Source organism: Kryptolebias marmoratus, linkage group LG2 (assembly GCF_001649575.2).
Source record: "Kryptolebias marmoratus isolate JLee-2015 linkage group LG2, ASM164957v2, whole genome shotgun sequence".
NCBI lineage: Eukaryota > Metazoa > Chordata > Actinopteri > Cyprinodontiformes > Rivulidae > Kryptolebias > Kryptolebias marmoratus.
Window position 1 is genome coordinate 15,525,741 of NC_051431.1, and position 9,545 is coordinate 15,535,285.

At 43.6% G+C, this 9,545-nt stretch overlaps 1 protein-coding gene across 1 annotated transcript in view; it reads right to left on the reverse strand.

The window, feature by feature from the left end:
• Positions 1-9,219, reverse strand: part of LOC108244633 (probable E3 ubiquitin-protein ligase HERC6) — a 13,306-nt gene extending 4,087 nt beyond the window's left edge. Inside the window, exons 1-17 of the mRNA XM_037974541.1 lie at positions 8,969-9,219; positions 6,957-7,113; positions 6,787-6,863; positions 5,585-5,812; positions 5,346-5,437; positions 4,747-4,874; positions 4,443-4,597; positions 4,190-4,245; positions 4,012-4,103; positions 3,843-3,902; positions 3,642-3,738; positions 3,195-3,375; positions 2,178-2,329; positions 1,771-1,887; positions 1,562-1,660; positions 1,291-1,470; positions 838-978 (exon numbers count right to left, since the gene is read on the reverse strand). Of these exons, the coding sequence (XP_037830469.1) occupies positions 838-978; positions 1,291-1,470; positions 1,562-1,660; positions 1,771-1,887; positions 2,178-2,329; positions 3,195-3,375; positions 3,642-3,738; positions 3,843-3,902; positions 4,012-4,103; positions 4,190-4,245; positions 4,443-4,597; positions 4,747-4,874; positions 5,346-5,437; positions 5,585-5,812; positions 6,787-6,863; positions 6,957-7,113; positions 8,969-9,212 (2,256 nt within the window). The 5' untranslated portion in view covers positions 9,213-9,219. The remainder of the gene's footprint in view (positions 1-837; positions 979-1,290; positions 1,471-1,561; positions 1,661-1,770; positions 1,888-2,177; positions 2,330-3,194; positions 3,376-3,641; positions 3,739-3,842; positions 3,903-4,011; positions 4,104-4,189; positions 4,246-4,442; positions 4,598-4,746; positions 4,875-5,345; positions 5,438-5,584; positions 5,813-6,786; positions 6,864-6,956; positions 7,114-8,968) is intronic.
• Between the last annotated feature and the right edge of the window lie 326 nt (positions 9,220-9,545).

A 9,545-nucleotide genomic window follows, 5' to 3' on the forward strand; every position in this document is an offset into this window, starting at 1 on the left:
CCTGGGCTAGGGTTAGGGTTTCCTCAGGATGTGAGGGGTCAGGGCTTTTTGGCCCTGGGCTAGGGTTAGGGTCTCCTTAGGATGTGAGTTATCAGGGCTTTTTGGCTCAGGGCTAGGGTTAGGGTCTCCACAGGGTTTAGGCGCCAGGAGCCTTTTGGCTCAGGGCTAGGGTTAGGGTCTCCACAGGGTTTAGGCGCCAGGGGCCTCTTGGCTCAGGGCTAGGGTTAGGGTCTCCTTAGGATTTGAGCGCCAGGGGCCTTTTGGCTCAGTGCTAGGGTTAGGGTCTCCTCAGGGTTTAATCACTAAGGGTCTTTTGGCTCAGGGCTAGGGTTAGGGTCTTCTCAAGGTTTAATAGCCTTTGTAGGCAGAAAGAGGCACTTATCTTTACAGCAATTGTGTTGAGCTTCAGAGCTCTCTCTTTCTCTCTCTCTCTCTCTCTCTCTATATATATATATATATATATATATATATATATATATGAGTAACATAAAGACCAAAACCAAAATGAGAATAAAATCTTAATCAGATTACACCGGTGAAAGACACTTTTTCAGTTCAATTTTAATGTTGTCGCTTCAAAAATGTGCATACACCTGCTTTCTTCATGGACACCAGTCAGTGAGCAGAGAAAAGGGTTGTGAACAGGTTATTTAATCATTTGGCTTCAGTTGTTTTTGGTTGGGAAGTAATTCACTAAATCCCATTTTCTTCCATCGTTTAGATTTTAATAGAAAATAAAATAAAATAAAACGAGTGTTACATTACATTCACAAACATTTGCATCTGTCCTGAAGTGCCCACCTCTTGAACATCCTGCAGGCACAGGGTTGGTCTTACCTTTGGGGGGAACCAGGCCAGAGTCTTGCTCTCGTTGTACACGAACATCTCAGATTCAGGAGCCATCAGCTCGTCAAACAGGTGGAGGAAAAGGTCCTTTTTGTTCACATTCATCAGCTTCCTGTCGTCCTTAAACAGCACCTGGGTTAGTAAAACAAAGCGATAAAGCTGCTGGAAACACTATAAATGCTATCTGCTCTTTTAGGAAAATGCCCCTTTTTGAGGTTAACGCTGTTTTGCCTAGGAACAAATTCTGCCATATTTAAGACAATCTCAACCAGGTTCAGATATGAAGTTACTTTGTAAAAGTCAGACTTTTAAGGAGTGTATACATGAAGCGTTGTTGATCTTCCAGATTATTAGGTTAGTTACCCCAAACCTGATGTAATGACGAAGTAAAACCCAACATAAAACCTGTTTTTTTGTTGTTGTTTTTTTTACATATATATTTACCAAAAGCTCTCTTTTGAAGACAGAGTGATCGGTTGCAGCGAGCTGCCTGAAGGTGTCCTCGACCAGATGTGTCCGTCTCAGAGTCAGCTGGAAAACTGGAGCACAAGACGACTCCGGAGCGTCTAAGAACCACTGCTCAGGCCACTCCACACCCATGTTATAAATGACATGATGTGCTTCCTGTTGATACAAAACTCTGTCTTATTAGAACACCTCAGCGGGGGGGGGGGGGACATTCACGAACAATGCAATTTATGAATGCAAGCTGTACCTTCATTATGCGCGCTAAGATGTTAAACACCGCAGTCTTGCAAATCAGCGGGAAAACGAAGGGGTAGCGGCAGAAAATGACGGGTGTGTCCTCGTCCTCCTTTAAAAAAAAAACAAAGAAATGTAGAAGTTTTATACGAACAAAACAGAATCGTAAATAAAAACAATTAAGGCACAAACACAATGGACTCCATGTAACACTGTTTTCACCTGTTTACTGAACGCCAACCAAAGAGTGACATCCTCGTGTGGATAGATAGCAGTATTGATTTCCTCCACATAAAAGCTGTTCAGCGGGACAGTGTAGGACTTCCCAGTTTTGTTAGCCTGTAAAAAAAATTGTACAAAAAGCAAAGCCAGAGATAATATTAGAAATAAAGCTTTTTGTACACATTTCCACTCAATCAAGCACCTCACAATGCAATCAGTAAACGTTACAGGTCAGACAATGTGGACTTTAAAGACAAAAACCTGGCTGACTGAAAACCAGCACTGGTTAAAATTTGTCAAATTTTATAGTTAAACAAGTGATGAGGTCTTTAAAAAAAAAAAAAACCCTAACTTCTAGTTTCACCCCAACTCAGCAGTCGGACCAGAATGAAGCATGAAGCACTGACTTTGTAGAGCAGCTTGAGGGCTTCCAGCAGGTATTTCACTCCTGGGTTGTGAGTTACTATGAGGCCATTCTTCAACATGAAAGCCAGGGCGTTTTTGAAAACCATGATGTGCTTCATCAGTAAAGGGGCTGACAGAGAAGACCACCAGCTTTCTGCAGAACAAACGAAAGTAAGACCGTGTTTACAGTTTCAAAGTTACACTTTTAAAAAAGGAATATCTCACATCTTTTTAGTTATACGTTTACTTCTAAACTGTACGCATTTATCACTTGCCGTCTACGTTTGTTCTCAGTTTAGTTTTAGCAGAATTTTTCATATAAAACTGAACGGATTTTAGTGAAACTTTCACAAAGATTCACATCTGTAACTGCTGAAGGTTTGGAATCAATGCAATTCAAGATGGCTGCCATAGTTAAGTCACTCTAGCAAACACAAAAATGGCTAGACGGTCAATTTTACAGTTGCCGTATCTTCCCGACTATAAAGGCGCACTTAAGCCTTCAATTTTCTCAAACAACGACAGTGTGCCTTATAATCCGGAGCGCCTTATATATGCAAGAAGCCATAATATTTTAGTAAGACTTTGATAAACTACAAAGCTGTACCGCTCGCAGCATTAAGGCTACAGGTGGAGGCGTTTCTACTTGACGCTTATGTCGGTGCAGTATTCTTCCATGAGTTTTGAACCGTCTGATTCTCTTTGCGATCTCTCACAGAGGGATCATATAAATGCTGATACAAGCGAACCAGCTCCGCTAGAGCACTGAAATTGTCCATTTTGAATGCAGCTTGGCGGGCAGTCTGTGCGAAGTTACAAAAATTGGGAGGTGCACGACGATGCGCCTTATAGTCCGGTGCGCCTTATATATGACAAAAGTTCGAAAATGGACCATTCATTGACAGTGAGCTTTATAATTCTTTTGTTTTCCAGTACTGAAAGTAAACTCAGCAATGACAAATCTCCAGGAACCCTGAGATAAAAAGTCTGAATAAGAAGTTTTCTAAAGTTTTTTTTACTTAGTGCTGCTCGAGTCTTCTCGCTGAGGTCCGCTATTGCGATTGCCAGAGTCAAAGCTCCGGCCATCACGCTGGAGTCCTCCTGCAGGAGGGGGCACGTCAGCAACACCAGGAAGATCTCTGGACATTTCAGCGCAGCTGTCGAGGCAAAGAGCGAGTCTATCAGGAGACCTAGATTCACCTGCGTGGAAAGGAGCTTAGTTAGATTACATTCTCCACGTCGTGGAAGTGTAGCAGGTGGTTGATCGACCAAAACAAACGCATTATTCACTGAACTCCTGCTGATAAAAGCCAGGATTATGTTGTAATGTCAAGTCATAAATGCTTCACCTTCAAGAAGAAGCACCGCCTCAGAGAACACCACCTTTGTTCTTTTTATTTTTTTCGTCATTTTAGAGGATTTAAATAAATTTGGTATTTTCTCTAAATGGTTAATGTGGTCTTAACTGATTGTTTGATCCATGGGACTGCCAACATCTGGTCGAAAGCTTGGCTGGCAGCTTCAAGGTCCACCGTCAAGGCACCTGCTTCCAGCGGAGTCCCGCTGATGTGAAGGAGAAGAAAAGTGTGACCGACTGTTGAACTTCTGCGGCTCGCATTACGGACATGAACGCAGCAGAATTAAAGCCGGTCGAAAACTGGACTCACTTGACTTTGGTAAAGCTCGCAACGAGGCTGGATCCCGTCAGAAACATCGACCCAATTTCTCTGTGGAGCAAAACAGGAGAACGTTAGGAGCGCTTTAAAACACAAAAACAAACATCTTCCACGACTCAGCCTTAAAATATACCGAGGGAGAAAAAGCAAACCAAGTTACCTCTTTGTCTCAACGTTGCTGTGTCTCATCGTTAACCATCTTTGCAGTTTGGCCTCATCGAGCCTCCCGGTAATCTGCCCATTACCCACAACCTTAAAAAAATAATTAGAAGTTTAAAGCAGTCAGTTCGAATGTTTCTTCTGCACGAAATGTTAGTTTTGAGTAAATTAAACATTACCTTTGCGGACGAAGAGTAAATAAAGTTTGTATTCCATCCAGCTGAGATCTTCAAGTCTGCGTCAAACATGAATGCAAATTTTAAAACCAGAATTTAAAATAACATTGAAGATTCAGACGTCAGCTACTGTTATTTTAATTTGACTCAAGCCTGAGGAGTTTTATGTTTTAGTCTCATTGAAGTTTCATTCAAAATAGTTCTTCAACAAATATCACAACACAGCACCTGCCACCCTGAGCGAAGTCATACCTACCAGCTGGTACTGCCGTGGCGCCGTCAGAGGTCCACGGAAGCTGAACCAGGGCTGGAGACAGACTGTCCTCTCGCTGTTCAGTCCCCGTCTGTCCTTTGTCCCCACTGCCAAATGCCCACAGCTGGCCGGAGGAACTCAAAACCAGAGTGTGACGCCTGCGAGGCCAAAACCGATTATGAATTTCATTAGAAAGCGTTTTTTTTTTTTTTTTTGACAACACAATGTGTCATTTGTGACAAAAAAATTTAATCAGAAATGAAATCAGCCCGTCTGAAACTAAAAACACCGGTTTTCACAAACGTACCTCCCACATGCAATCTGTGACGCGGGTCCACCGAGACCGTCAACCAGTCTGGGTCTGACTTCGTCGGCGGCGGAGTTGTGACCGAGCTGACCGCTGCTTCCTTCTCCAAAAGTGAAAACCTTCCCTTCCTACAAATCACACAGCAGATAAGAGCTTATCTTAGGGGGGGTTGGGGGCGCTTATTTTTCCAATAATGACAAGTCTGTAGCACAGTTAGCAAGCTTAGTTTTAAAAAAATGTTATTAAACCCCTAAGGCACAGCAATGATCTGTGGTAATATCAAACACACTGATGAACCGAAGCATTCAGCATGCATTCATCATCTGGTTCTGTGACCTTACTAACCTGGAAAATAAAAACTGAGGCCTATTTTAACCCAAAAGCTGCAAATTTATGGGCCAAGATGCCAGTTTTAGACTTTGTTTTTAGCTGCTTTAAATTTACTGATAAAATGATGGTTTTTGGACCACTTGGCCAGTATTTTGCCCATACATGCCTTGGACTGACTATCTTTATGGTGTGAAAATGAATCAGTGAGTAATGCTAAAGTAAGCTTTTTATCACCACACCGTGTAAATCCCTCACACCAGTGTGTGTACCTTTGTTAGCACAGCAGTGTGTGACTCTCCGCAGCTTATGAAGGAGACGCTCAGAGCTCTGAGTGCAGGTACCATACAGATGTTGAACCTGCCTGTTGGCAATCAGAAGAAATAGGGAAAAAAAACAGACGGCAGAATTTCAAACATTGTAGTTGATCTTAAACATCATCCTGTCAAAGGGAAAGTCTTTCTGAGCTAAAAACATGAGAGCAGGGCCGAGAACGTCGAGATTCTCGTACCTTTTTCGTCCACCCTGTTGAGCCCCAGCTGGCCGTGCTTGTTGGCACCGCAGCAGTACACCAAACCGGGGAGCGTGAGGAACAGCGTGTGGGCTCCCCCGGCTGAAATCTGGGTCACCGCTACGCCGTTCAGGGCGAGCACCGGGACGGGAAGCAGGTGTCGCAACGCCTCCTTCCCCAGGCCCAGCTGACCGTGACTGTTTGAGCCCCATGAGAAGACGTCTCCGCCTGGGACGTGGCAAGATGTAAAAATAAATAATCAAAAAGAAAAGATTCTGAATCTTAAAAACAAGTTACTGAAAATAAAAGAAATTACACAAGGCACAAGGTTTTAAAATGCTCTTTTGCTCACATAAAAAGCAAAGAAATAAAACAGAATAAGAGCTCATCAAGTTAATGAATCGACACTAGAGAGCCACAATATATTCAAACTGAATCATTAAATCAAAGTGGGCCGTATCGATATGGAAAACAAACTGCTTGGACTGCGTTAAATCATGGGTTTCTACATTCCCAGTACCACTCATTCATGCTTTGCCTGCCAATAATAACGACAATTTCACCAATCGATTGGACTCTCAGAGTCCGATACGCCCACTCGGGATTTAGATGATATTGGCTGAGATGCTAAAGCCACAGTGTGTTGTGGTGACAGAAAATATAGAGAAAAAGAGAAGAAAATATTGGGGGGGTTTGGCAAATAAGTCTGTATTTGCTACAGTCAACAAAAATAATGAAGATGCACGATTTGTAAAAAGTGGTGCCGCCCCTCTCTCTACGCCAGGGGTCTCCAATCCTGGTCCTGGAGGGCCACTATCCTGCATGTGTTACTTCTTTCCCTGCTCCAACACACCTGATTCAGTGGTTAAATGACCTCTTCATGTTCTGCAGAAGCCTGTTAATCACCCATTGATTCAAATCAGGTGTGGTGGAGCAGAGAAACAAGGAAAACATGCAGGATGGTGACCCTCGAGGACCAGGATTGCTCTACACCTGGAAGCATAACTGGAGATTCTTCTTTTCTTGTTAGGGTCAAGACAGAGCATTTAAATTGGAATTTATTGTGTTTGCAGATAATCACAAACCTGGCTCATTCGTACGTGCAATGCGGGGCCATTTAAACCTAAAAACTAAACTGCTGTTACACTAAACGACCTTCGTGCATTTTAAGCTGTGACGAATCAGCGAGTTCACCGTCTTACCTTTAGTCAATGCCAGGGAATGGGTGTTTCCACAAGCAACCTGAATTATTTGGATGGCCATTGGAATGGGCACCCGGCTGCACAGTGATGACATAAAAACTGGTTAAATGTGTGTGTGTGTGTGTGAGAACGATGCATGTTTGCACACTGGACCTAAACTCGTTTCTTGCCTCGGCCTCTGAGTGTCGTGAAGCTGCCCCGCTGACAGCCCCAGCTGCCCGCCTTCTGCCGCCCCCCAGGCGAACACGTGCCCGGATGCGCACAGAGCCAGACAGTGATCCTGGCCACAGGCCGTCGCCACCACATTGCCTAGACTCTCCACACAGCCTGAAACAGAGCCACAGACGGACGGTCGAACTCAGACAGACACCGGAAGGTCAACAGGGTGTGAAAGTTGACTTTCTTCACATGAAACGAACAACAAAAGCCTCAGTGTGTTCTAAGAAGCCGCTGCGGGTTTTTAATGATAATACAGTAAATACGGCACACATTTGAACCTAGTGGCTGTTTATCAAAAAAGCTAGAAGAAATGCATATCACCCGCCGCCTGGAGTTTTAAACTGAGATCATTATGTTGAAATATGACAGTGTTACAGCCATTTTGGTCTGTCAAAAAACAAAAAACGTGCAACTTCATGCAATCTGTTAGCGCTAGGAGTAAACATCATCGCCTGCCTTTTGTCTCTCGGCGGTAATGAAACACAAGCAAAATATGTTGCATTAATGAAAACTGAACTACGGACTAAACTATCCCTGTAGGTCCAGCATCCGTTCGTTTAAGTCTGACTTTTTCTCAGCTTGTTAACGACAGAAGTACCCGACTCGGTTTAAGTGCAGCCACGACGAACTTCACCTGAGATATTGGATATCTCCCCTCTGATGCTCAAATGTGCTGGATGTAGTCCAAAAACTTTGTTTGGAGCACATCCAGCACACGGTTCATTAGCTGCAAAGAATGCCTCCTGAACGCACCTCTGCTGAAAGTTACAACCAGCCCTCAGGAAACTAAGACGTAAGAGAACTAAGGCTCGAGAAGACAATAACTCACTTGTAGATGTGGAAAATATCTAAGTAAATAATGTATCAAATTAAGCCATTAAAATTAGCCAGAATGTACAAAAGGAGAACTTTCCTAAAAGCCATAATAGCTGTCAAAATACAAACCTTTTCAGTGTTTTTATGCTTCTATAACTAACATACGACTTCTATAAAACAAGGGAATTTCCTATATGACAGAAAATTTACTTTACACTACTTCTGTAGTACTGTTCTCTAAGGCCAAGCAGCTAAATCCGTCTTTTGTGTATAATTAATTATTGTCCTCCGCCATAAGGCAAAGGCAGAGCGACAGTGTTTTTGCCGCTGGACAAACTTTAATGAATCTTGCAGGAAGTAGTTATTTGAAATACATATTTTGGAGTCAACACAATTCAAGATGGCTGCCACAGCAAACTGACCTGAAAAAAACCCCACCAAAAATGGCTTTGACTTCATTAATTTCACAGTACTTGACATAAACTTTGGCGAAGTAGTAGAGGAAAACGATTCTCAACACATATTCTGAGCGCTAATAGATTGCACAAGAACATTTAAAAATTTTTGCCAATGACTAGTTTTAGTAATAGAGTCAACTCTGTCCGTCTGTTAGCAAAATATGTCATGAACCACAGGGAGGATTTTATTGAACCTTTCCGGAAATAATCGTGTACTGAACCTCTACGACTGATAAACAAACCAACCAACAAACCAATCCCCCTCAACCCAGTTAGCAGTTCGTGTTGACGTCAGCCGACCCGCGTTTTTCAACTCGCCCCTGAATGCGGGACTTCGCCGAACACTTAACTTTCCGAGCCGCACCTGAACTCGACACGGGTCAACTCTGGCTTCTCGCTTAGTTTCGTTGCTCAAGATGATGAGGATGAAACGAAACTAAAACTTCTCAGTAAGTCAGTCAGTCTACGTCAGGGGTTAGTCAGAGGTGATTTATGACTCTCGACGAAAGCAGTAAACTCATAACAACAACACACAATTAAAAAAATATACATATCCCTGACACAAAACTAAATAATCGGGAATTAAATTAACGCACATACTCGGCCACTCTGGGTACATACAATGACCTCTAAGAGTCCGTTTAATATATATATATATTTTTTTTTTTTTATCATTACAAATTACGCACCTAGCATCTTTCCGCTTTGGTTCCTTCGGCCAAGCTGGCCCCGCGAGTTCTGCCCACATGACAAAACTTTCCCGTCCGCTTTCAGGAGTAAAGTGTGCCGCTCCCCGCAGCTGATGCTGCTCGGTAGCCCGGGGACAGACCAGCAGGTCGGGCTAAGGGCCGCCCGAGGTCCGACCTGTCCACAGGAGCCGTCTCCCCAACAGTACACCTGCATGTCTTCACGCAGACTGACCCCAGCGGGCATCTAAACAAGCGCTCTTCACCAGCCGCCGCTTTCAAACGCCGTCGGAATTACCACACTCTCTCTCTGTGAGGTGCGTAACAAAACCGCTCGTTTTGAAACATTCACACCGCTCGGTTTTTCTTCATACAATAAAATATTCGTCGTGGTAGTTAGGTTAGGTTTGTCACCACCTACAGTTTACAGTATTCATGATATTTTCCCCCCGCCGTTTTAAAAAGCAACGCGCGTCCAGCTCAGGAGGAAATCAACATTACGAGCTTTTCGCGGAGGGCCGTGAAGGCAGCACAGGGGCAGCGGAAACATTCGTTTTTCCTGAATCCCACACGCCCAGAG